The sequence below is a fragment of the Acanthaster planci genome, linkage group LG01 (genome assembly GCF_054643075.1).
Source record: "Acanthaster planci isolate LZ-2023a linkage group LG01, COTS_SCS, whole genome shotgun sequence".
Taxonomy (NCBI): Eukaryota; Metazoa; Echinodermata; class Asteroidea; order Valvatida; family Acanthasteridae; genus Acanthaster; species Acanthaster planci.
In genome coordinates, this window is record NC_141777.1 from 35,398,118 (window position 1) to 35,424,490 (window position 26,373).

The 26,373-nt window shown below is 42.1% G+C and overlaps 2 protein-coding genes across 10 annotated transcripts; one reads left to right on the plus strand and one right to left on the minus strand.

Annotated features, from left to right (window-relative positions):
* Window positions 1-395: 395 nt before the first annotated feature.
* Window positions 396-26,225, minus strand: tasp1 (taspase 1). 9 transcript variants are annotated; one of them, XR_002598214.2, is made up of 12 exons: window positions 26,065-26,225; window positions 24,984-25,051; window positions 24,743-24,811; window positions 24,103-24,223; window positions 23,410-23,494; window positions 22,992-23,163; window positions 21,864-22,031; window positions 20,680-20,875; window positions 20,099-20,247; window positions 19,648-19,742; window positions 4,414-4,595; window positions 396-2,685 (listed from the first exon to the last, which is right to left on the minus strand). XR_002598214.2 is itself a non-coding variant. In XM_087132675.1 (11 exons), exons 1-10 carry the CDS (start codon window positions 26,108-26,110, stop codon window positions 19,659-19,661), a joined length of 1,158 nt encoding a protein of 385 aa, XP_086988801.1. In that variant the 5' UTR covers window positions 26,111-26,225; the 3' UTR covers window positions 396-4,595; window positions 19,648-19,658. The 9 variants fall into 9 exon arrangements, 8 of the variants coding, with proteins under 8 accessions (XP_086988801.1, XP_086988825.1, XP_086988814.1 ...); XM_087132675.1 differs by having other exon boundaries at window positions 396-4,595; XM_087132699.1 differs by lacking the exons at window positions 396-2,685; window positions 4,414-4,595 and adding an exon at window positions 25,167-25,336 and having other exon boundaries at window positions 18,742-19,742; window positions 24,103-24,201; window positions 26,065-26,223.
* Window positions 4,409-16,826, plus strand: LOC110979600 (carboxypeptidase B-like). Its single transcript, XM_022235559.2, has 10 exons — window positions 4,409-4,534; window positions 5,095-5,176; window positions 5,393-5,620; window positions 7,324-7,434; window positions 7,756-7,854; window positions 8,156-8,272; window positions 9,594-9,690; window positions 14,176-14,396; window positions 14,907-14,988; window positions 15,724-16,826. The coding sequence occupies exons 1-10, from the start codon at window positions 4,422-4,424 to the stop codon at window positions 15,909-15,911; spliced, it is 1,338 nt and encodes a 445-aa protein (XP_022091251.2). The 5' UTR covers window positions 4,409-4,421; the 3' UTR covers window positions 15,912-16,826.
* Window positions 26,226-26,373: the final 148 nt, after the last annotated feature.

The following is a 26,373-nucleotide window of genomic DNA, read 5'->3' on the forward strand; positions in this document are numbered from 1 at the left end:
ACAAAAATGGGAAAATGATCGGTGGTGAGGAATCTGCCCTAAGCAGAAGGCATCCAAATTATCGACAACTTGCAAGCAATTTCCACTGTTCTAGAAACGGTTTTTACCCTGCACAAACAGTCTGTCCAGAATCTCTTAGTGCGTATTGTTGTTATCTCCGTCCGATTGCATTATTGTTCAACAGTTCTACGGGTTGTTTCTTTCGTGTGACATAACTAAAACTGTTTAGGTATTCAGCTGCCGAAATAGTATTTTAGTTGTTTTCGCCAACAGCTGTGCGTACATAGCATAATCTCTCATACATGCAGGGCTTGCTATCTCAAAAGGAAGTAATTCAATAACCCAACAACCATAACAACAGCAGAATGATTGACGCAAGCTGACAAGGGCACAGCTAACAGGTATCTTTCATTAGTTGGCATGTTTATTCCAGGAAATTAATGATTAAACTTTTCATCTTTAAACCAGCACACTGTTGCCTATCAACAATAATGTCAAATTAACTTCAGGTGTTTTAGTAGCCTTAATATACTCATTGCATCCAGACCAGAAAAGAATTAAATTTGAGTATTTGGCCTACACATAACGTAATACACATGTATAACCTATTCCAAAGTGGTGGTTCCTTAGGTTAGAATTGAACTTTGCTGGTTCAAGAACGATTATGACGTTAACACATTACGGTCGCATCGCTAAAAACAAAATGAAAACTCCTGGCCAACATGGCTCTTTTCAACCGATGAAGGAGTGCTTCCGCTCGAGGATGGCTGTCTCATCTCGTAGGGGGTTTGGCTATGGCAGGTAAAAGTGAGCCTGAAGCCCACCGAACTAAAAAATCACTTACCAAGCCCCTTCGTCTGCCGCTGAAACTCTGGAGTCGACTAGGAGGGTGTCCTATCGTGCTTTCATTGGGTTCATCTGTATTACTGTAAATGAGTGCATTATGCGGCACCTTTCAGTTTCTCTCTCTTTCTTCAGTTTTAATCGCGTCTTTTTCCAAATTACATTAGCTTTTATATACGGAGGCAAAATTGTACCCTGTATGAAAGTGGGTTTTACATTAAACACTTCAAATTGTGTGAAATAAACGGAAAGGGTGAAAGGAGGGGATGAGTTTGGTGATGTAGGTGAAAAGATGACTTCAGATAAAGACAAAGACTTGAGATGATAAGCCACAGAAGAGGGAGTGAACGAATACATGTACATGTATGTTATAGGCCCTAACCGGGAAAACTCGGAAATAGCCCATTAATGGTTGAGCTGCTGACACCAGAAGACGACAGCTGGATGTCGGTAAACAGAATATTTGAAAATCCCACCTACGTCAGCTTGACCTCAGCATCGGCTGTTAGGGGGATGTTGGACCGCCGTGCACCAACCGTACTTACACACTGACGCCCCGACGCAAATACCACCTGCAGCCAACGGTACGTTTTCACCGACTAATTTTTCAATCCCATACCGACTTTCCAAATCCGTTGGCCCGACGTTATATTCTTTTCCAACTTCTACCCAAGATGTTGCCCTGATATTCGAGCAACACTATCTCACCTTCCCGCATTCTCCCTCAAGATGAAAATAATGTATCAGTCCATCGACATCCCAAATCTGCCAAACTGCTAAGATCGATCTGTTCTTCAAACCTTCGATATACCTGGGCATTCTGCTTGTCAGTGTCAAGTATGTGTGATGACGAATTGACTGTGGGTCACGTTAACATAAGAAGGGGATTGATAGCAAGATTTTACTTTAATTTTGCAGGCAAGATTCAAATTAGGCTTAAGAGATCGTTATAGATGCCTGCTTGTATGCAGGCAGGGCGTGGCTTTGACGTGGCAGATAGATCATACCCTGAAAGACAGCCCAACACCACTGGATGAACATGTCCGTTGTTATTTGTCCCACTGACGTTGGCAAAACTGAATAACAAAGGTCAAAACGCCGACGCTGGCTGGAGGGACTGACCAGTGATAACGCGGCCAAAATTTCGGTTGTCTTCGTCCTCATAGGCAGCCTGACATAATTTCACAAACGTTGGCCGACCGTCTACATGGTGTGACTGTATGATGTATTTTGGCTGACCAAAGCCGACGTTGCGCAGACTACGTCTTAGCAGCTTAATGAGCAATTCCTTTTTCAGTATACTGTAGCGTGTCCTACTGATAGGGTTCTGACGCTTACACAGACACAAACAGCTAGCCACAAATCGCCGTTCCGGCCAAGAAATCTTGGTTTTTATTTCTTTTACGTTACAACACTGTGTCGATCCAAATCTCTAGACACGAGGCGTCTAGCCGGGGACTGCGCAGGCGCGAGGCGGGAAAACCGCGGGCCGTTCGCATACTAGCGGGGGCAGCCAGCTAGCTCAATGCAGGTCCGAGTTGGTGCCCTCACCGGCCGGACCCGCCCGCGCTACAATACAGTCACAACCTTTAGGCTTCGGCACCCTTGGTGCCAAGAGCACGTTCGCTATGGGCTCCTATACTGCCCGAATTTCAGATCCAATCTACAGTCAAGTAGCTGTTCAAAGCTACCAAGGAACTCTGCATAGGAGTCTCATCGCTGAGTACAGACTGTAGGCTGTAGGCACGTGACTGTGTGAACGGGAGAGCTTTGTCTGTCCCGAACAATCATCACCAATTGGAAGCCTTTAATCACACCCCCAAATCGTTATTAGCGTTGTCACTGAAATTGATACAACAATAAGGGCAATGACGAACTTCACGGAAATATATAAGAAAGAACTTCGATATGTTTGCGCTATTACCTTTGCGTTCAATTTTCCAAGCTAAAAAGGTATGATACCAGTGGCAGTTAGGGCAATGGGTAATGATCGAATCTGTGATTGACCGTTAAGTGTGCTGTTCCTACACTGTTGTTCATGGTTCAAGAATGGTCACAACTTTTGGTAGCAATGGGAAACCTCTTCGATTGCTCAAGATGTGGAAGCAACAAATTCTAAATTTCAATTTGCAATTAATAAGAAAAACGAACACCTTAATGAATGATCTAATTATGAGTAATAATTGGGAAGAATTGAGTTATTCAGTTACTTTATCTACAACAGTTCCTTAGGGGAATCCAGTGTGAATTACTTCCCATGAGAAAAATTCCCTCTGTGCTTTACACGTCGTTGGCGACAGTTGAGGAAGCTATGATACAAATACAATTTTGAATTAAATCGAACTGTAACTCTCATGACACGTGCTACATCAAATAAACCCTCCTCAAAAATGTGTAAATTGATGGCTGTCACGAAATGCGTAAATGGTTTGTGATTTTTCTAAAACAAACACCAGTATAGAGCCACAAAGCAAAAATTTCCACAGGGTTTAGTCGCAAATTCCAAAGGGGGAAGTGGAATCATTTTAAAAAGGTAAAGGGAATGTGTCACGGATTTGCTTTCTTGCCAACTTTAGCGACCCTGTCAATGCCTTCAAGGGTAGAGGAAATGGCCTCTTCTGGAGAAAGGCCACTGCAAAGAGTTAAACTGTAAATAAATACGTCAAAATGCAAAAACCACCAATAATATCCTACCCTGGCCAGTCCATGCTGAAAACCTGGTTGAGTCACTTTAAAGTCAGGGCCTCCTCTATCCAGAAAAAATTCCAGTCGGCTTCCAGCCAATTTCCATTATATTACAAAAACAGTGCCTGGGCCAGGCAGTGGAATGCTTTTTTTAATCAGTGACAGCTGTCAGGAACTTGTCAGAAGCCTGTTTCGGCTGTCTTTGAAGTGTTATTTTGGCGGAAAGGTGGTGTTGTGGCTTGGTTGGCACGTGGCAAGACCCCCCCCCCATCGGGTTAGCCTGGGAAACAAGGCCCCTGACGGTACTGTGATCTACTTTTTTGCAGGTTTTAGGAGCTGTAGAGGCTACAGGAGAACAACTAAAGTATTTAAATGCCCTTAATAAGGAATCTGAGCTCCGAAACCCGAGAAATGATATGGCCTCTTCAGAAGAGCAGCCCGTGCAGCCAAAAATACCTAAGGGCATCGTAGGGTAAAAATTTAGCTAGTTTCACCGCGCATGGGTATAGCCCTGATTTGAGAAACTGTCTACGAACGTACACAACTGTTTCACAACTTTGCACAAGTAATGATCCCCAGTGACCATATTTCCAAACAACATACAATGGCAACATTTACTACAATGGCAACATTTACTGGAACATCTGCTCGACACACGTTACGGTTCTATACATTACACAAAATAGAGCCTTGTTACGTTTGTACTTTGTACAGGGAAAGTAGATTAGCTAACTTCGGTTCCTTATACTCTTGCGTTATCTCTGCTCCGCTTGAGACTCACAACATCTGCATCTTGATAATGTTTGTCCTGGTCTTTGACACTTGTGTGGTACCTCCACGACTATAGAATCTTTGGGTTTTATTTTAGTTAAAAGAGGCACTTACAGAGGTCCATGCCAGTTAGCTTGTTGCAGTGTGAGCCGTTCCGGTTAGAGCAAGACACCATGCAGTTGCTATTCGTATTGCTGACACTCTTCGCTGTCGCACACGGCAAGAGTTATGATGGGTAGGTTTCCTCATACATTTTAGGGAATTGCGACTTAACGTTTTATGGATGTCTGCAGTTTCTATGAGAAAATACAAAATAAAATACTTCTTCAAAATTTCTTGGTAAAGTCAGGTTTGACAGCAAAGGGTATAAAACAGGGATGTCGCAGTTTAGATAAAGAGCATCAACTATATTTCCTTCTGTGACCCAACTTTTGAACTTTTTGTCGAATCAACTGCCAATAATTAAAAATGCTTTGCAGCTAAAGAGCGGATTCCAACAACGTCTTGGTTATTTTATGTCAAAGGAACAGTGCGGCAGCATCAGGTGCGAGATAATTCAATCAATCAATGGCAGGGTGGGGTGGGGTGTTTATCATTTAAAAAGTGTTTAATCTGTCGACTTGTACAGGAAATAAAGACTTTCACCTTAAGTCACGAAAATGTGGCCTGCACTCATGGCAAATTAGACATACTTCTTACGTGTGGTAATTAAGATTCTTTTTTGCGTATGTATTTTCTGAAAGAGAGCTTTTAAAGTTTGCTTCAATGATATTCTCAACATTTCCACCTTTGCAGGTATCAAGTATTTGAAATCACACCCAAATCAAGAACTCAGTTTCAACAGATGATGGATTTGGACGGGCAATTCTTTGACGACGTAAGTATATCCTATGAGTGTCTTGAAGCCTTCTTGATTAAAACTTACTACAGCGGTTTTGCTCTAGAGATGTAAAATTATGCGTAGATACATGTTGTGATTGGTTTTGCCTAATGGGCCAGCGAAACACTTGATTTGGCCCTAGGTTCAACCCGACTAATACACATAATTACAGTATAATTTAATAGTTTTATGTATACCACTACCAACATACAGCTTGATTTCTTGAAGACCAAACCCGTCGGCGAACCCAGTCAAGTGATGGTGCCTCCCATGCACGTGGACAAGCTCAAGGAAGCTTTGGAAGAGTTGCAAATTGAGTTTGGGGTATACATTGACAACCTCCAACCCCTCATTGACAAAGAGACGAAAGCTATCGCCTCACGTGAGAAGGCAACAACCTTAGCAAGTTTCGATTACAAAGTATACCACAGCGTGCAAGAGGTAGGCCCCCCCCCTGTAGGATCAAATTTAACTCGACTAAATGTGAACAAGCCATGTTGTCAAACTGATGTTTAATGTCAGTCAAGTCACTTCAAAATTTCTGATTTCTGCAAGAACTTTTACAGTTTTTAATGTTGTATCACATCAAGTGTTCTGCAAAGACTTCACAAATTTTACGTTGCCTTTTAATTGTAGATAATAATAGTTTTAAACAATAGACACTAGGGATAAATGAAAACGGGTTGGCGTCGTTCTACGTCTAATACACTCCGCTCCGAGCGGAACAAAAGAGGGCGTGTTTTTTGGTACTCGCCGCATAATAGACACGCCATGAGGCGTGCAAGTATAATTTGACGCGGAGCACGCTGAGTACGCGTAACTAACTTATTCCACCTTGTATGGTCTTTGCGTACACGCAGAACGCGTGCAAGAACCCGCTTGTAACCCACCTATCTTTCTTTCGCCGATTGGGGGTGCACTTCAGCTCGGGAGGATACAACACAAAGAGCATGGCTGTAAATCGGGCAGGGTAGGGTATATATACATATCCCCCTACTTTTTGAGGTGGGGGTGTTACATTTTCTGCTTAACTGCTACCTGGAACAAGTCACTCTGGTCATTTACTCCCAGCATAACACAAGGTACAGGCAGGCAAACATAGCCAAAGTACACCAGTACTCAAGTCTGAGGCTGAGTGCATGTGCGCGGGGAATCTGTTGAGTAGATTCACCAAGCACCAGAGCAAGTACTACACCAAGGGCTATATCAAGTGCCGAGTGTTATGGCAAGGTTTAATCTAAAAATAAACAAACAAAATCTTTCTGATCGATTGACAAATTGATACAAATTACACACGGTACATGTACATGTTATGCACAATGATATAAACCTTAATTTCCTAAACGTGCCGACATACTAGCATACTAGTATTACAATTCTTGCGGGTACACTTTGAATTGCCCTTTAAAACATCATGTTGAATATGCCTATATGACCGTGCATGTGGAATTTACATATCGCTGAACTACTACAATCGAACTCGATGTCTCGACAACGTTTCACAAAAAAAACCTCTTAAAATTTACGACTCTGCGGGACTCTAGGAAAGTTTCACAACAGCTGCAGAAAATATAGGCCTAGTGTACATCCACTGTTACAAAGTATATAGACAAATACCCAAATTGGGAATTATTATGGGCAGTTTTCGCCTTGCAGTTTATCTGGTCAATCCAACCTCTGCAAAGGCAGTCCTTCACACACCCAAGAATTAATGAGCGATCGCAAAACGCGTACATTCTGGAACACGTTTTGTTACCTTTGACCCCTAAACTTTCGGATACGTTACCGGTGGAATGGGCTATTGACTCATTCCCAAACTTTTTTTTGTCGCGAGCAAATAATTAAAGCCGGTTTTGAAGGATTTTTCAGACTTTCAACGACCAAAATGTATTCAATATCACCCACAAAATTACAGATGTACCTCAATATCAACATCAACCTCCAATATTGAGTCATATCATGTCACCTCCGCCTCGTTTTTCAAATTTTCATGGCCAGGCAGTCATCTCTCCCGCCTTTCCTCATCCCCTATCCCCTCCAATTTCTGGCAAAAATTTACAGCACTGACAAAGAGGCACTCACCAACTATTGTCCAGTCGGCGTGTCACTGAATTGTTTCTCAATTTTTGTTTGCTTTTGTTTAGATCTCGGACTGGATGACAGACTTCAGCCAAACCGAGTCCACAAGTTCCCTTACCATCAAGGAAATCTATATAGGCCATTCATTTGAGGGACGTTCTATTAAGGCACTGAAGGTGAGACAAGTGCAGCATAATGTCTGACTGTCCATACACAGCCACTTAGAATTGTTTGCGTGGGAGACAGTGTGTTAACTTCTCTTCCTCCATTCCCATGGAAAAGGACCTGGCTTAAAAACAAGACGAGGATGAAAAAAATAAAACAGAATGAATGAATGTTTTGACTCGACTCCAGTCCGACTCGAGTCACATTTTTTGGCGTGTCGACTAGAGTCCCGACCGGTAAATGACTCTGCTCAAGTCTCTGCGATCAAATCCCGGACTCGACTCAACTCGAATCTCTAATAGAGACCAGATTACAAGCGTTTCCTCTTACAGATTTCTACAGGGAGCGGTCGGCTTGGTGCTTACACCCAAGGGGGCATAGATGCTAGAGAATGGATCTCGCCTGCCACTGTCATCTACGTCGTCCAGAAGGTCAGAAAATAATGTCCTGCATAATTTGCTATCTTATCAGCCCACCTAATATTCCCTTTTTCCATCGGCAAGATCCAACGTTGACATGATTTTTTTTCGAATCAACAATGATAATGAGGGAAGTTCCGAAGTTCCCCTACAGAGAGTGACAAACTCGATGCAAATATATGCAGTGTCCTACAAACAATGCACATTCACCAAAGCCCTAAATGCTCCTAGCATTGGGATATTTCCGATTCCATGCAGTCCCTATTAGGGACTTAAAGCAAATTCAACCCTTCTGATTTACCATGTGCACCAGTTTGTAGCAGGCTTCAAGAGTGGGTACAGCGCAGCCACCACATTTTTCAACAAGTTTGACTGGTACGTTATCCCCCTGCTCAACCCTGACGGTTACCACTACACTCGTCCAGAGTCGGTACGTCTGATTTATTTTCAATTAAACGATAACCAATGTGGCATCAGCCACAAATTTACTCTTGGCCTAGCCCTCGCCCCCCTCTTGGTCTGATATTCCTACAAAATGGTTACCTCCCGTCTCTTACAGGAAAGCACATACATTTAGTAAACAGTTACTGAAGAAAATAATTCACGCGCACAATTAAAAGACATAAAAGTTTGCGTCACACCTTCCAGTTCAAAATGACAACACTTAGGCACTCTTTTATGGGTCTTGTAAGTGGAAACTAAGTAAAAACTAACGCATTGCACGAAGCTGCATTAGAAACACTGTGAGAAATTTTTTCCCACTCTCACTTCTGAGGTAAAATTTCCAAGTTCTACGTCGGAGAAACATGTATAAGTCGTACGTACGACTATTCTCGTGTATATATAAGCGAAATTGAAATTTTATCTAAAGGCAGAGAGATTAATCAATTTTGGTTTTCAATATGTTCCTAATCAGTACTATAGAAATGCACGGACTTAACAAAAAGACAAATAAAGCACACGGGCACTCACAGGTGGACCTAAGTTCATGAAATGTAGGATGGTTTTTCTCGTCTCTTCTTTATCTCTTGATAATCACTCCCAAAATCTGGAAAACGTTCCAGTTCCACTGACAAAATATACATAGAACACTCGCCGAACACAACGTATCTACCGCTGCTTTAGAATCTTGTAACTCTCGGCGTTAACAGTAATCCCCAGTTGCACAGAATTTCAGATAACCTGTAGTAATTAGCCCTAGATATGTTGATTTTGCAGGCTGCCTCAAGCAATATGGTTTAAGACAACCTAGACTACACAGTTTAAATTGTCTTTTGATATTTTCGGGCTTTTGAAAGAAATTAGTACGAATGCTTATAGTGACCGTCGGTGTTTTCACGTTTCCAAGATAAATTATCACAAAAATTTTGTATAGGGACATATTTCAGGTTTGTATGATCGGGGAAGACATCTTTCTTAGATATGATATCACGGGAAAGATGTCTTTCTCAAAAGCAATACAACGAAGAGACGTCTTTCCAAGATATAACACCGAGGACGGGCGTCTTTCTGGGGTATGACATCATCAGGTATTAAGACGTCTTTCTGAGATATGACATACATGTACATGTAAGTGAAATACGTCAAAAAGATCTCCCTATGCCGTCTTGGAAACATGGAAACTCGGATGTTCACTTTAAGCTTCCTCTAATTATAAATCTTGAAGGCATCCTAATTTACCTCTGAATGAACAACCTAAGTACTAAGTAGTAGTACATTTAAAGAAATACTTGAAATACCTTTTCTTACAGTCACCCAACGATCGTATGTGGAGTAAGAATCGTCAACTCACCTCCTCTACCTACTGTAAAGGAATCAACTTGAACAGAAACTATGGCTACCAATGGGGTAATCTTACTTTCTGATTGAAAAAGAGACCGAACCGTCAGTGATGAACAAATCCAAGAGAACTATTTTGGGCGAATGAGTTTAGTCAAAATGTATTAACCTTGCTTTTTTTTTTTTACAAACGCTGACCCCGTTTTGTGTGGGTGGAAAAGATTTTTACAAATTCAACCCATAGATTTTTCCTACACATGCACATCTGGCCCAGGAGACTTATAGGGAAAGCCGTATTTCCATTTCGGCCTAGTTATAGATATGTATAATTTTAATACATTTTAATATAATATTGAGTTATTCCTGCAGTTGCATTCAAAGATCGCAAGTCAGTTAATTCTGCGACTGAACAGAACATTCCGATTTTCCTACTAAACTTATACAGTTACAAAATACTGGTTAATAAATTTGCGGCGGGTGTATGTCTCTAGACCAAAATTTTGATAAAAGTAACAATTTGAGCAAAGAATTTAAACATTCTCTGAAAAGGGTGTTCCTTCGGGGGTCGGGGAGTGTGGATTTCAAGCCTTTTGTGGGGATTCTTTGGCTCCGTCTGTCCACATAGACAATGGGTTGCGCCGAGTTGCCAGTTAAATCAGGAGGTGTGGCTGTACAGGACGATTCTGGAGTGACAGTCTCTGGAGCAGCTGCTGCACACGAACGTCTGTTGCCTTTGGATAGTCTCTGCTGAGGCTTTCCTCTTCTTCCTACGATCTGACCGCGGGCAAGCATGTTTCCCTTCAGCTGTGGAGATGCACAGCCTGTCGCCAGGCTGTGCGGTCTGCTGCCATGGTTTCCCAAGCATCCACATTGATGTCCGCAGACATGAGGTCTAGATGGCAGGCATCACTGAGGCGCAGCTGAGGACGCCCTGTACGTAGAAATCCTGTGGCCAGCTTACCATACAGAATGTCCTTTGGTATGCAGCCATCGTCCATACGCTGTACGTGGCCAAGCAAGTGACGCCGTCTCCGTGAAAGGGGGCGTACATGCTCCATAAGCCTGCCTGGTCCAGCATAACTGTGTTTGGTACGTGACCCCTCCAGGAGATGCCTGGGATCCGACGCAGGCATCTAAGATGGAAAGTGTTAAGGCAGTTTTCTTGATGAGTGTAAGTAGCCCAGCTCTTACTGCGGTAGAGGAGGGTACTCAGCACATAAGCTCTGTAAACCACCATTTTAGAAGCTGTGATGAGCTTGCTGTTTTCCCAGACTCTCTTGGCTAACTTTACCGCAGCAGCAGCAGCTTCCCAATACGTCTGTTGAGTCTGGGTCTAGGGACAGGTTGTTAGAGACCGTCGGACCTAAATAGGTGAACTCATCAACCGCGTGCAGTCTGTGGTCACCAGTGGTGATATGTGGGACTTCACGGACGTCCTGGCACATGATCTATGTCTTCTTTACGCTAATGGAGAGGCCAAACTCCTGGCAGGTACGTGTCATGGACCTGACAGCAGGCCTGTCTGGGTATGTTACATCAAGGTGGCATCATCAGCAAACAGGATCTCTCTGATCAAGACCTGTCTATCGAACTTTGGTCTTTGCTGTCAGGCGAGCGAGGTTAAAAAAGCTTGCCGTCAGAGCGCATGTGGAGGTAGATCGTCAGAGATTCTGAAAGCCAGAGACAGGACCAGGGAGAGGATCCCCATAAGTGTTGGGGCTAGAACACATCCCTGCTTGACACCATTCCTGATGGGGAAAGGCTGTGTAGGGGAGCCATCGAACTGCACTGTCCCCTGTATGCCGTCGTGGAAGGAAAGGATGATGTTCAGCAGCTCTGCTGGGCAACCATCGAGCAGTGCGAAAGGCCTCTTCTACTGCCAGGTCAAACGCCTTGGTTAAGTCGATTAAGGCGATGTAAAGAGGATGCCTTTGTTCTCAGCTCTTCTCTTGCAGTTGTCTGATGGAGAAGATCATGTCGATCGTAGATCTCTTGGCCCTGAAGCTGCACTGGGACTTGCAGCAGAATCGCTCTGCTTGCGAATGCAGCCAAATCAGAACAACACGTGCCAACGTTTTTCCAGCAACTCAGAGGAGGGATATGCCTCTGTAGTTGTTACAGTCGCTAGACCCCTTTTGTTGTGATACAATGTGATGATGGCAGAGAAGCTTGTGCAAGTGGGTGAGAATTGTTTGCACACTGCAGCACCTCAGCTGGGATGCCGACTGAACCTAAAGCCTTGTCGTGGGCCAGCGACTTGATAGCCTTGCTGAGTGGAAAGACGTCATTCTCCCTGGCGTACAGGTCCTGGATAGTGTTCAACCCACCTCTCCATCTGTTTGGCTGGGTCTTTAATGACTGCACCTTTCTTAAATTTGAGGGGGGCAATTCTGCGTACTGAGGGGCCGAATGCCTTCTTCGATCCCTGAAACATGCCTTGCACGTTGCCACCGGCGCCGCAGATCTGAATTTCCTAAGGCAGGGCCTGCCAGTACTCGTTTACAAAGCGTCTGGCGGTCTTCTGAGCTGCACTTCTTGCGGAACGCAGGGTTGCTGGGTTCTTCTCTGATCATGGGTCACACTTGTCGTTAGTCAGAGCGACCTTTTGGTTGTGATGACAGGTTCCATCTCAGCTTGATGTTCTTCGAACCAGTCTTGGCCTCTCTTCGCTTTCTTCCCGAGTGTTGCCATAGCTACAGTGTAGACAGTGTCACGTAAGTGGCTCCAATTTTCCTGCACTGATGAGATGAGCTGACTGAGCCTGTTTGATTTGTGCATTGAGTTCAGAACAGAGCTTTGGGTGGGTTGCGCTAGAGATGTTGACAGGGGCGACCTGATCGCTCAGTTTGAAAGATCTTTTATGACAACAGCCGGACTCTGCTGCTCACCAGAGAGTGATCCGTGTTGCAATTGGCAATGCAACTGTTCAAAAATGTTGAAAGCAGCTCGTCTGGTAATGGCCATGTCAATCTGGCGCCAATGTTTAGATCTTGGATGCAGCCAGGAGACTTTATTATGTGGTTTCAGCTCAAAGAACGAGTTGGTAATGCACATCTTGTGGTAAGAGCAGAGCTCAAGCAGACACTAGCCGTTAATTGGCGTTCTTATTTCCGATTCCAAAGTGACCGAGGCAGTCTATGAGGAGTGATTTGATCCCACTGTAGCATTAAAGTCACCCAGTTTGAATGTGCTCGAACTGTATCTTGTCGATGACCGCATCAAGGTCCTCATAGAACTGGTGGGTTTCTTGAGGAGAGGACTGTGTTGAAGCATAGACGCTCACGAAGTTCACTTGGCCGATAGATGTTGCGAGGCAGAGGAAGAGGATGCGTTTCGATTTACCTGTAGAGGGAGTACTACCATATGGCAGTAACAGCAAAGCAAACACCGTGTAGACGGGCTTCATCGGAGGACTTGCCTTGCCAGAAGCAGGTGTAGTTTTCGAACAGCATGCCATCTGCAGCAAGCCTGGTCTTCTGCGAAGCTGCTATATCACTTTCCAATCTTTTCAGCTCAGAGTTGATGCTGTTATTGATCTGCTGTAGGTCGTCCGAGAGGCCAGGACACATGATCATTACATTCCATGTGGCCAGTTGCATGCTTGGTGTTTTTTTGTTGTTGTTTTTTTGTTTTTTTCCTTTCCTTAACGTTACATTTTTGGTCTGGTGCAATGGTGACTATTTGCTTTTCGAACAAATCTAAGCTCCAAGCACAATGAGGAGCAGGCAGACAGCGGCGGAACAGCACCCGCTGCTCGGGGGCTGCCCGGATTGAGACGGGCGGCCGTTCAGTGAGGTGCGATGATCTCTCCCACCGTTGGAGCCTACCCGTAGCGTCCGTGTCTCATGCCAGTTGGACTAGGACGTGTTATTTCTTCTACTTTGCAGCAGCACCGAAAGTGACCTCCCCGGGAGCAAAAACTTCGGCGTTGAGTATGGAGATCATGGTCTGCCCAAACGTCAAGATCGCTCACTCGGCCTTAAAGGAGAGCAGAACAATACATTTGGCACCTGCTTGACTTCAGGGGTGCCGGAAGAGGGCGTTCACGTCGTCCTTCCGCCTCAGGGGCTACACTCCGAATTCTGTCAGGATTACTCCTAGCCTTTTCCTTCCCCTAGGTGCCCATAAGGCAGTGAGGCTAAATCAGCCATAGCAAGGGGGTTTGAGGTCAGTATTTTCTTCACCTAGATGGGCTACCTTCCGAGGTTAACAAGCCCTATCTGCCCGAAGAAGATGTGATGATACAGGCTCGTAATGGTCCCTATAATTGTCCCAGTGGAAAAATGAAAACATAAAAGGGTCGGATTTTCTAGAATGAGAAGCAGCGACACACTGTTTAAGGAAAGAAACATTGAGATATCAGAGCTCTTGTGTAAAGCTCAGAGCTGTTCAAGGCAATCATTTGCTAACAAATTCAGCCATCTGACATTAAATTTGCAAGCATAGATTTTTCTGAAAGCCATTTAAAAGAATCTCCATGTTGGGAAGGACTCCCTGCCGGTGTTTAGAATGTTATTATTGATATTAACAAGAACTGTGTTCACTTTATCCAAGCTGGGAGTGGTTCCTCCAGCAACCCCTGCAGTGAAGTTTATTTTGGAGATTACCCATATAGTTCATACGAAATCAAGTCGGTCAAGAATTGGCTGCTCAACCTGAAGAAAAGTCAGACCTTTATGATCCACGTGGATGTCCACAGCTACGGCCAGTATTGGGTCTATCCTTACAGCTATATTAACAGTCAATATGCCAAGACCGAGGATCATGATGACCTGGTGAGTATATCAGGGTACTGGGTGGGATGGCATGACCAGAGTGGTTCAATGGTGTGTGGATTGAGTATAACCAATAAGTGCTTGGCAGACTGTCTCAAAATTAGAAACAAAGATCCACATAATAATCAATTCACTATCCACACATGTACTGATTTCTGTGATAGTGGATGGAGTTTAGGTAATACCTACTTTTACGATCCTGACCTGCTACTTTCTCACGAAGGTGATAGAGGTACACCTCTTTATGCATTTACATGTACTTGCAGCAAACTTTCGGGAGACGGGATTCTCATTTTTTTTCTGGTCAAATCAATTTGCACTTTCATTTAATTACAGGCTGATTATAATTCATTTGCTTATCCGTAAAACTTTATCTTTAGTGGTGCTTAGACCAACACAGAACAGCCTCACTCTGACCAAACCTTTGAAGTCTTTTGTAGACCGACATGAGTGATTCAAATAACAGCGGACTTGCAATGTTTTTTCTACTGCTCGTGCTTCACTTCACAGGAACGGGTGGCCAAGGCTGCGACACAGGCACTGACAGCAGTGTTTGGCACAAAATACAAAACAATGACATCTGGAGACTTGTGTAAGTATATGTGCTTCCCAAAATTAGGGATAAATGCATCTTGAATTTTTGCCCTTATGTTAGTTTGATTCATCACATGATGAAATGCAAAGAATAAGTACAAAGTTTGGGAAGGACTAAAGCTATCATTGCCTATCATTCCACAAACAATCTCCATCTGAATTGGTTTTTTTAAAGCAAAGTTTGAACCAAAAACACTGAATGTAGAATTACAGCGAAAAAGAACAAAGTGTAACTGGTGGAAAACTGAGAGATGCGACAGTTTTAACTCATGAAGATGGGATTGCGGCCTAACTCTGTTTGACACTAGTTCATTAACTAGGTCTTTCTCCCGAAAGGAAGACACAATTTTTATTTTTCTTTAAAAATGTTAAAAATGCAAGTCTTATTTTGAGGGCAAGGCCATTTTTAACTGATACTCATAGTCAGATTTTAGTTTAAAACAATGTGGTCATAAACACCCCGGCATCAAGATAAGACTCCCTCAGTTTGAAATTAACTCTAATTCACCCAAATCCTTCAAAATCCACCAGGATATGAGGATTTTGAGGGATTGTGGAAGGTAGAGACAAGCCACCTCTTTCTGTCACAGGACTCGATGCAACTTGAAAATTAAAACCACACAAATGTGTGGTAGTGGAGGATTGTGAAGAATTAAGGGAAAGTGCTGATCAAATAGCTCGGGCGCTTAGCTAGGAGAATCAACTTTGTATCCCCAAAATTTGTGTTTGACAGACCCGGCAGGTGGGGTGAGTGAGGACTTTGGTTACAAGATCCTGAAAGCTAAGTACTCTTACGCTGTGAAATTGCGGGACACAGGACATTATGGGTATGAGCTGCCTGAGAACCAGATTAGACCTTGTGGAGACGAAACCTACTCTGGGTTCAGAGAAATGTTCCTACAAGTCCTGAAGGAGGTTTAAGACATAGAGGGGTCGCTACAGGAACTGACGGAAAACAAAGGATTATTACAAATAATAATCTAGAAAAGCATTATTAAATAAAAAAGTAAATGATACAGATTGAAAGCCACACCACTGTCATAATAATGGTAACATAAATGATTGACAGTCACAAAGAAAAATGTCAAACCTTTAAATAAACTCTTTTGGTGAATAATTGTGATGGTATCTTCTGAAACAGTCTGCATTTGAATCAAAAGGAAAGATAGAAACTTAGAAAAGATTCTCAAAACAAAAATTGTCTAAGGGGTTTACAGAATGGTTATGGGTATTATGGGTGAATTTTCCCCTCACCAGAAGAAGCCTAGAAGCCCTCTGACAAAAACTCAATGCTGACATTCAGACTTGGACCGCGCAAGCCGATGTAGCAAGCCATTTTATTTTTAAAAGGAGGCCTTGTTGTATTTTTCTTCCAAACTTACCTTTAAGACGTCCGCAAACTTTTAAATGAAAACTGTTAATATAAGGACACATACTCAAGACAGGTAATATGTTCACGGTACATGTAATTCATTGTGAAAGTGTTTTTCACAGGGTGACATGATGCCTCCATTCTTCTCAGCAAATTTATTCAAAAATGACAAAAAAATAACGTTTTCCCTCGGACAGTATATCACTAACTTTATTCACTTTTTACTGCATACAACAAAAACAAACAGAATTCACTTTTCTGATTTTAATTATTTTAAACAATGTCACCTTGCATATTTAACTTTGGAATCAAATGAAACTGAATTCACTGAAGATATTATTGTAGGCCACAGTGTCGGTTATTGAATGACACATGTTTACTCAACTGCAGTGATGTTAAATGAATGTCGATCTGAGCTTAACAATAAACAGAATAACATTGTATGGGCACTTTGGGCAGCATAAGCTTTTCGTTTGGTTGGTATATTCAATTTGCGTCATCAGAAGGGGGGAATGGGGGCTGTGTGCAAGAAAAGGAGCCTTTTTTGTAACAAGAGAAAGGTGGAATTTCAGGCTTTTCAGAGAAATCAATGGGTGGAAAGGCTTGCAGTAGCACCATGCAAAGGAATATATCTCTCTTAAGAGTATGTGTGGTTCTGAAAAGAACCGGGAGTATGCTCAACGTTTCGGACTGCGTGCTCTGTCTGTCGTCAAGAGAGAAAGGTGATTTTTTAATCCATTTAAATTCCCTTCCTTCAAAGGCATGTAAATAGCACTTTAAAATATAGCCTGCCCGTATGAAAAGCAATAAGAGGCTACACGAAATGATTACCAAACTTTTGGGATTTTGGATATACCCTAGTTTGTGCTCTATAGAACATCTACACTTCCAAACACAACATGCCACAGAGTTCCTTTTGCGACACATGCCAGAACTGACTTGTGTCCAGAACTCAAAAAAGAGAGTATGTATGTTTTGCTACAATCACTGGAAGAAACTTGAGGGATGGGGATTTGGGGGGCATGGGGGGGGGCCTGACAGCATTAGACACTATAATATTCATGATACATGCACATCTGTATTATGTACATGCATTACATTCATGCAGAATATTACAGAATGTAAGTTAAGTCTTCACAATCCCCTTAATTTTTTCTCACCACAAAAGGGGCGGGGGAAATAGATGGTTCAATGCCCGCCTCAATATATATCCCCACCCACCCCCACCTGCTGAGATTTATGCCCACAGCTACAATATACAGGTTTCCTTATACACAAAAATGGGAAAATGTTCCATAGTGAGGTATCCACCCTAAGCAGAAGGCCTCCTTGTTAACCTCTCTTGTGGAAAATTCAGGAGGAGTTTCTGTCAAGTACCAAATACCCCCCTCATCAGTTGAAAAATGGCCATGTTGGTGGGTAATGTTCATTTTGTTGGTAGTGATGTGATCGTAGTATATGTTTCCTGGTCGTTGATGAATGAAGTTCAGTTCCAACCAAAGGAGCCTCTGTCGCTAAGAAAATTTCCCAAACTACGCGTCAAGCACGGGGCTCATACCAGAAGTGACAAGAATAGATTCGAATAATCCAGCTGAAAAGTGGAGACTAGTGTGAAAATTGCAGGCCCTACACTGGAGTCTGGGCTAAGGTCAAGTGAAGACTTGAGCCTTTCCCAGTTAGAGACTAACAGGTCTTCAAGTCTACTTTTTGGACTGTTCTCTGGGATTTGTTCAAATGATTTAGTTTGAATGAAAAAATAGCTGTGGGCAGAAGCACAGCCTGAGGGTTTTGGTAGTGGAGTCTAGGCTAAGATCAAGGAAATTTCGATAAAAATTATGATGCTGTAAAATCGGGGTGATTAATGGATCATACAGAGTTATAATGATTAGAGTCAATGGCATGAGTCAAAATCTGACAGAAGTCAGAATTCTTGGTGACTTGACTAGAGTCCTGACAGGTAGATGACTCAATTTGAGTCAGTGCAAGCAAATAACTTGACTCAAGTCTCTCATCAGAAGACCCGACTTGAGTGACAGTTTGAGACTTGCGTCCCACATATTAAAGCAAATTTCCTTACGAAAAAATATTTGCAATGACTTACAGCACTGGTTTATAAAGTTCGTGTCATGTGTTGTCATTAAGAGTACGAGGTAGTGTGACCACATGTAGAACACAAAGGTTAATTACAAAATGCTAAAAATGACCTTCTGTCTTGTTATTTATCATACTGTGTTCAAATTTTTATGATCAAATTGGCCCAAGCTAAATACTTGACTTGTCTCAACTCAAAGTTTTTACCAAATGACTTGACTTGGCTGGAGTCACACAAAAAACTCCTTACAACTCTGGGATCATAAATGAAAAATCAGGATACTGAAAATAGATCATTTTGTAATTTAATCTAAACAGGATTTTTATTTTGCCAAGGGTAAACTTGATTAAACTTTCACTCAGTTTCCCTCTGCACACCAAAGGGTTGATGAAGATGGTTGGCACCAGATCAAAGAATAACCATTTCAGTGGCCATTTCATATTCAATTTTGCACGTCACACCTTCTAACTAAAGAGTCTTAAAATTGAATCACAAAAATGTTGTCAATTCTTCGACAAATTTTGAAATTAATGCATAAAATGAAAAAGAATATATTATTGTTTTTAAAAATAAATGGAAAACCCTCAGCCCACCTCCAAGGCTGAAGTGTCGAACTGCCCCGAGCTCCCACATCTGCTTTAGCAAAGATCAAAAACTACATCCAGAACATCTGCAACAAGTTATCTTTCATTGCATGTATGAATGGCTTAAGGTCCATGTTTGTATAAATCCCAAAGAATGAACTCTACAAAACGTACAAATACACGATTTGAAGGGGCAATTACAAAGTAGTTTATGCCTGGGATAGACAACATGTTGGGGATGATAAATGAGAACAAAAAGGTCTGATGATGTTTACGAGGGTTGAAGATTTCAGCACAACATTCAGGCATCATCTAAATCTAGAACTATGAACAACCAATTACAAGTCAATAAACTTTAATTTGTACAGGGAAAGCAAAAAGCGCACTATGATGTGCAGTGAGCAGCAGGGTTATATCAGTTTGCTGATCTCACTCTTATAATTTTCCATTTGAGCATTCTCCAGCTCAACCTATGAAAATTTCAAGTACGGCCAAATAGAGATAAGTTTTTAATAATGAGGTGATAATGGACAACATCCCAATCCCCTCCCCTGAAAAGAATAAAGTGCAAAGGCAAAGTGCTTGACTTAAAATACCCTGTTCAATTACCTGCCTTCCATCTACGGAGGTTGCTTGAAGTTAACCCCTTGTACTTGAAGAGATTTCCCTGACGTGGCAGAGGCAGGTAAACTGGACAGCTGAAACTTAAATCACATAAGACAAAAAAATGGATTTTAGGCAAACTGTCCTGTGGTTGAAGGTGTATGGAGGTTAAGCAGGAAAATTTGAGTTGGTGGCAAATTTAAGAAATAAGGATATTATCTCCCTACAGCAGATTAACATACTGCCAGCTACTGCACAAGTACAATTGGTCCTTTACAGTTTTTCTGAACAGAGCCTGGTCCAATACTCTCGCCATCACTGGGGGCCTTCATCTGCTGAACGTACAAAACTGGATTTGTTTTAGTTAAAAATAGACTCTAAAGCGCCACGATGTTACCAACCATAAAGGCTGTTACGTGTGCTTTTTCAAAGGATGTTGTTTTTTTCCTATTCATACCTTTGGAGTACTGGAGACTGAACTCATGTAACCCAGACACATTGTCTCTGTAGTGTGTGCCCACACTAGTTCCACTCCCTCGTCATGGTGATGGCTCAATACAAGGGCGCCCCCAAGTTTTTCGTCAACTGACGCCAGAAAGGGCGATTCTAAAGGAGTACCAAATAGAAAGCTCATTCTCTTGTAACGTAAAACTGTGCGGCACTTCTTATCACTGTATGCCCTTCCCTCATTTCTGATCTGTTTTGACAAACAAACGTCAATTAACTACAGCACACTCACAAAAAAAAGCCAAAATAGTTCGCACTAGAAGTTAGCGTTCTAGTAATTTAGCATTGCTCTGGGTGTAAACACACACATTTACTAAGCTACTGTTGAAATGTGCTTAGTTGAACAAGTTACAAGCCAAAACTGCCATGTGGCACATCCTGCCAATAAATGGTTTCATACAGGTGTAAACAAAACAAATTTTTAGAAATCTGTTTGTTTTTTTAACCTCCTGCTGGCTCACTCCTAGCTACATATACTCAGTTTTTACTGACTCTATTCCCAATGAAGCTAGTTGGGCGACACTGACTTACCTATGAATCCTTCCGTGAAGGTCCTCTGCACAGCCATGGCGGAGCAATCGCCCGAGCCTAGCACACTTCTGCAGCACTCCTTGGCTAGCAAGGTTTTCATGAGGTGCTCCCCACAGCCTGACGTAGAACAGGCCACGGATGGCCGGTCATCTTTGGTCCCATTCTGGGCCCAGCAACCACACCCATACATTGATGCCTGAACAAAATTGGAAATATGGTGTCCCCTTAGTTTCATGTACTGTGACTTTTCCCAAACTTAATTCAAGAAATGCTGCTCAACGTCTTTGCTGATGGCATCTTTTTTTTACCCTAGTATAAAGCAAAACACAGTGAAAATAAACTCACATGAAAAATAAAAGTCAAGAATAATGGTTCCTTGTGCTCTTGAATTTAATTGGGACATCGTGCCAATTGTCAACAAACATTAAATTCCGGATTAATAGCGCTATGTGAATTCACCAGAACTTTGCACTCTGTGTAGCTTTGGCTGAAGCTCCATCACCAACTTGATCGCAGAAAAAAAATTGAAATGCGCCATGTTGGAGGACACACCACTTCAGAAGTTCTCAAAATTATACATGGACACAGGCAACACCCTCAAAATTAGAGAGAGTGTACTTGTTACCATGCACTGTGCCTATTTTATATTCCCATTGAGTCCAGTAGTTTTATCCCTTAAGCACAGGAAATAGATGAGATGAGTTCTGACATTTACAAATGATGCAACCTTTTTATAAGTCACCAACATTGGGGATGAGTTTGGAATACCGGCATGGGAGTTGACAAAAAGGGGCAAAGATCTGGCCAGGAGAAGGGGGAAAAAAGAAGCAAACTGAAAACCTATCAACAGCACAACGTGGTTGATTCTGAGGCCCTTTCAAGCAAATTGGTGGTTTTTAACCCCTTTCCTGATGTCTTTTTCATTTCCTGTCCCTTTTCTATTGTTTTGTTGTTCTGTTTTCTCCAGTAGCCAGCATTCCCACCCACACCCATGCACCATGCCTTCCCCATGAAAACTTGCACTGGCATGCAACTCGGACAAAAAAATGAGGACACTTTCAATCCTTACAAGACTTTGTACAGTTTTTTTCAATTTTCAATGGCATGAATGTGATGAGAAAAATGAGGAAATCAGCTGAATTGAGGAAAAGTTGCCTGCCTCTTGCATTGGTGTCATCTCTCACCTGACCAACTCTGCCCGGGTGTTTGAGGGCGATACCCCCACTAGACACAGCACTGCTAACATTGCCGCTTGCATCCACACACACCGCGCCCACAGTATCTAACAAGGAATCTATGCAACTAACACCATCGGATGGCAAACTGTCAACAACCAGGCAGGGAGGTTGGATCTTGAGGAGAAACAGACAGCAAATATGTGATTCAAGCAGGGTCAGACTAAATGTTCTGTAAGCCCTGGGCATCAGTGCTCCATAGGCCCACTCAGGGTATCTGTACTGAAGCCACTAAACTGAAGGTGCTGGTGAGTGCTTGAGCCTAACATTTCACAGTGTTTCTAAAGTGTACAAAGTTGTTTGAGGGTTTCTTAAGATTCAGATTTTAGAGAGAAGAAAAGATGCCACAACTGTGAAACTCTTGGTGTGAGCACTTGTTAATGATACGTTGTATCATGGTATTTTTGTAGGCCCGGATTTTTTAGCAAGCTGAATGCACAAACCCTACTGTCCCTATTGGATTATTCCGCCCTGCATTTAAGCCTCATATACATGTAATGGCTTGTGACCTTATTAGTGTCTTACATTGACAAAATAAGAGCAAGTCACTCTAACGCTTTTGTGGTTCCAATCATTTAACAGATAGCATTATGGTAATAAGCCTTTTGAGAGTTAAATTTGAATAAAATCTTGTACATTGAGTTCTTTAAATTCACATGAACACAACAATTTGAATTACTCCATACTAAAGATACTGTTGCTATACGTACCACACGTTTCCTTAGTTATATAGAGATGCCTAGCATCAATACACTGTTTTCTATGGATAAGAAAGGTACAAAAGAACCAGTCCATTCCAAATATGGTGGTCACTTTGCAAAAGCTTGCCCGGAATCACCGAGTATAGCAAAAGTGTATTTAGTCTGGGGAATTCAAATTATGTTTATTTGCAATCAGATAACTAAGTGTACCAGACTTTATTCAAATTTAACTTGCGAAAGGCTTTTCAAAACACTAAAAACTGACTTCAGGAGAGAATAATTTAAAAGTATTTGCCATGCTCTTTTCATAAGATGAGAAACTAGCTTAACTCAGAAGAATCCCAATTCCAAGCAAAGGCATGCAATGAGCATTTACATGGTTGTCAGTCGTGTCACGTTTCTTTGAAGAGTTCTGGTCCGCCGCCGACAATCTCCTCTTATGTTTGCGGTAGGCAGAGAGGGCGCTCTTTGTCAGCAGTGAGCTGGTTGTCGTCTCCTGAATGCCGTAGTTCCGTGCCCACTGCAGTGCCCCATTACCTACCAAAACACTAGGGGAAGATAAATGTGCAGCACAATTTGAAAGAATCAGGCATTTAAGGCTGACACATGAAAATTCATGCATATTAAGGAATGTAAAATATATTTTTTAAAGTGCCATTACCAATACTCTTGTGCATGAGATTACGATTATTAAGAAAAACTTGGTGTAAAACTATTGACATGTTTCCTTTGGTAATGTTAGGTCTAACAGTGGACATTTTCTTATGAACAGCAAAAAGGTGGCATTCTTTTACCAAGGTGGAATTCTGCCACAAGACAATGGTCCCTTCATCTGTTCCTGAATGAGTGCTCTGCACACTTTAATAGGATTCTGCACACCTGGACATATCAAAAGAGAGGAAAAATCAAGTGAAATGCTATAACGATCCCACCCAATCAGGTGCAGCCCATGTTGACTGGATGTGTTTCAACCTAGGCTAGATTGACAAGTTTATACATTCAGTTTATTCACTGATTTTCACAGAAAGTTAACTGAAGTAGAAAACACAGTTGTTACCAGCACAACACAAAGACTGCTTTACTGACTTGTTCTGCCAGCTAATTTTCCGTTGAGATCTTTATAAGCTAAGCACAAAGGAAATTATCGCTGCTGATACAAGTTGCCAATAACAATTATGTAGAAGTAGATGAATTGCACAGTAAAGGAAAAAAATCTAAATTTTGGTTTGGGAAACAAGGAGTTGAGGGCCTGAAATCTTCAGGAATGTCACAGAAGTTTTAAAACTTAAAATGTTTTGAATACATGGCACAGCAAAATATTTACTTTGAAATAGGGCAACACCACTTCACATTACGCTGTGTACATATTTATGCATTGTTTTACATTTTTCAAACAGAGTCCCTAGTGTCGACTAGATGATGGTGTCAAGATTATTTTAAACGAAACCAGACAAGATATTCCAAAAATGCTGCGAGACATGACTTGCCAGATAATGCTCCTACAGCACCATACTGCAGACTTCTCCCATCCATGATGCTAGCATCGCATTCCACATTCCCGCACAGATTAAGGTTGGATCCAATACCTGCATTGGTGAATGGACTGTCCTGAAACAGGTGCCAATCAATTATGCAAATTAGGGAGTCACAGACAGAGTACTTCTTTTAAACAAACTTCAAAATCAACCATTACACAAAGTCAATGAAATACAATGTACTAGGCCAAACATGTCAGTGAATGTCAGTATACATACCATGACTGATACTGTCTCATAGGAAAGATTTCTGTTGGCAGACAAATGTAAACCAAGTTGTGGGGCTTTCAAATGTTCTCATAAATGCTCTGGTCCCCAAAACAACTACAGTTTAACTCATACATGGTGCCCACAAGTATTGAACAGGCTGGTGCGTAATGCTTGTCTAAGAATGCATGAGCCAAACAACAGGCTCACTCTTGTTCTAGAAACAACGCAAACCAGGTAACAGTGCAATTACAGTAGTCACTGGAATGAACAAACTTTGTTAACTCATGTACCTTTCAGACAGCAATGAGCATCAAGAGCAGAGTGAAAACTTGGGCAATCAAGCCTTGCCATTTCAACTGTACAATATCAGAGTCAAGCTCACCTCTAGGATGGCAACAGCTGCAGAAACCACATCCAGGGCACAACATCTGTCATGTATCATTTTCATGGCCTGCAGAAAGCATCACACAAATGTTGATGAATAAAATGGTTAGCTGAGAGAGCTAGATGACAATGTACAAACATGTATCGGACAGCCTAGATTACAAAAATAAAAATAATGCAGTGCACAAAACCAAATGATATTTACTGACTACAAAAAAACTGTGAGAAACACCTGCCACCTGTTTGCAAGCTTGCTGACACACTGCTTTGTACTCTTTCAAATTGAGGCTAGAATGATAACCAGCTCCTGAAAGAAAAACATGAGGGATTTCATTTCAGATTCATGGATTTATTTACTGAAAAAGGTTGCTTACAATGCATACTAGACATGCTAGAACTACAGGCATGTGGGCCCTATTTACCCAGCACAATGTGGGTCTTGGCTATCCTTGAAAGATCCTTGCTGTGCTGTAGTATCCAGCCATATTCATGTCGTCATCTGGCGCGCTCATGGGAGCACAGCGGATGACGAACCCCACAATTCTGGGGGTGTAATACATGTACGCACTCTAGCAAAACTGGAAATGAATGGCTGTACGTAGGGGAGTGCAAAAAAAATACCGGATTATAACAAATTAATATTGCCTCGCCAAGTGCCTTCCTGTAAGGTTACAAAATATCACAAAAATATGTACAAGGGATGATGTAAACCAACAGGGCTGAGAAAGGGTTCTGGTTATCATGTGTGGAAAAAAAAGGTAATAGAATGATCAACGAATATTCGAACTGCTAAATTTAATAACAAGGTTGATCACTATGTCACTTGACCCCTCGTCGTCTCAGCGGCTGTTCCATGTCAAGACATGTAATAAACGGACTAAGCGATAAGATACTACATGTACCAATGCACTCTTCCAAAACTTTGGTAGCAGTTTAGATGTCTTATTTTAAAGATGGCGACAGTGAGAGTGAGCCCGTTAGATTGAATGGATAAAGGAAAAACGACTGGAAAATACCTGAATAACGTGAGTGAAATCATTCAATAAATGGTATTTAGAAAACGGAAAGGTCAAGAATCATGTTCGTATGCGAAAGAAATTGCGCCCACGATTATAAGTGGGTGCACCAAAAATGTTCAGTACGCCGACACGAAATTGCGCATACGGATGTGTGGCTAAGGATGGATCGGGAGTGAGAGTCCGCGCCACCGTGCCACAGTGGGGCTACATGGTGAGCGGATCCTAGTCCAACTCCTACTGACACGACTGGCTGGAGGAAGGAACTTATCGGCGTCATGCAAATTGCAGTTCATGTTCTTACCCAGATGCACAGCTATGAATCCAGATTTAACATTTTGACCTTCCATCCTTCATTCTAATGCAGAACGCTTGCTTAGTGTAAGCAAATTCGGTATTATTTTATGGGCAACCGTCGATCATCCATCATGTTCATGCATGGGAGATGCAGTAAAGGGAGACTGATATTCTTCCTCGGAGATTATATTTTATCAAGCTGTTGTGTCTGGGTACAAGTCTTACCTAGTACCCAAGATCAATTGCAAATGGTGCACGATATGCGGCAGCACTTTCGACCGCATGTCCGATGTAGGGTCTACAAGCTCTACAGACT

Coding starts and splice junctions, on each gene's coding strand:
- LOC110979600 (XM_022235559.2), top strand. CDS start 4,422: ATGCCAGTTAGCTTGTTGCAGTGTGAGCCGTTCCGGTTAGAGCAAGAC. Junction 7,435..7,755: donor GTTCTATTAAGGCACTGAAG/GTGAGACAAGTG, acceptor TTCCTCTTACAG/ATTTCTACAGGGAGCGGTCG. Junction 14,397..14,906: donor CCGAGGATCATGATGACCTG/GTGAGTATATCA, acceptor TTCACTTCACAG/GAACGGGTGGCCAAGGCTGC.
- tasp1 (XM_087132675.1), bottom strand. CDS start 26,110: ATGGAAGGTCAAAATGTTAAATCTGGATTCATAGCTGTGCATCTGG. Junction 22,032..22,991: donor GTGACACGACTGACAACCAT/GTAAATGCTCAT, acceptor TTTCTCCTCAAG/ATCCAACCTCCCTGCCTGGT. Junction 19,743..20,098: donor CAGTCTCCAGTACTCCAAAG/GTATGAATAGGA, acceptor ATGTGATTTAAG/TTTCAGCTGTCCAGTTTACC.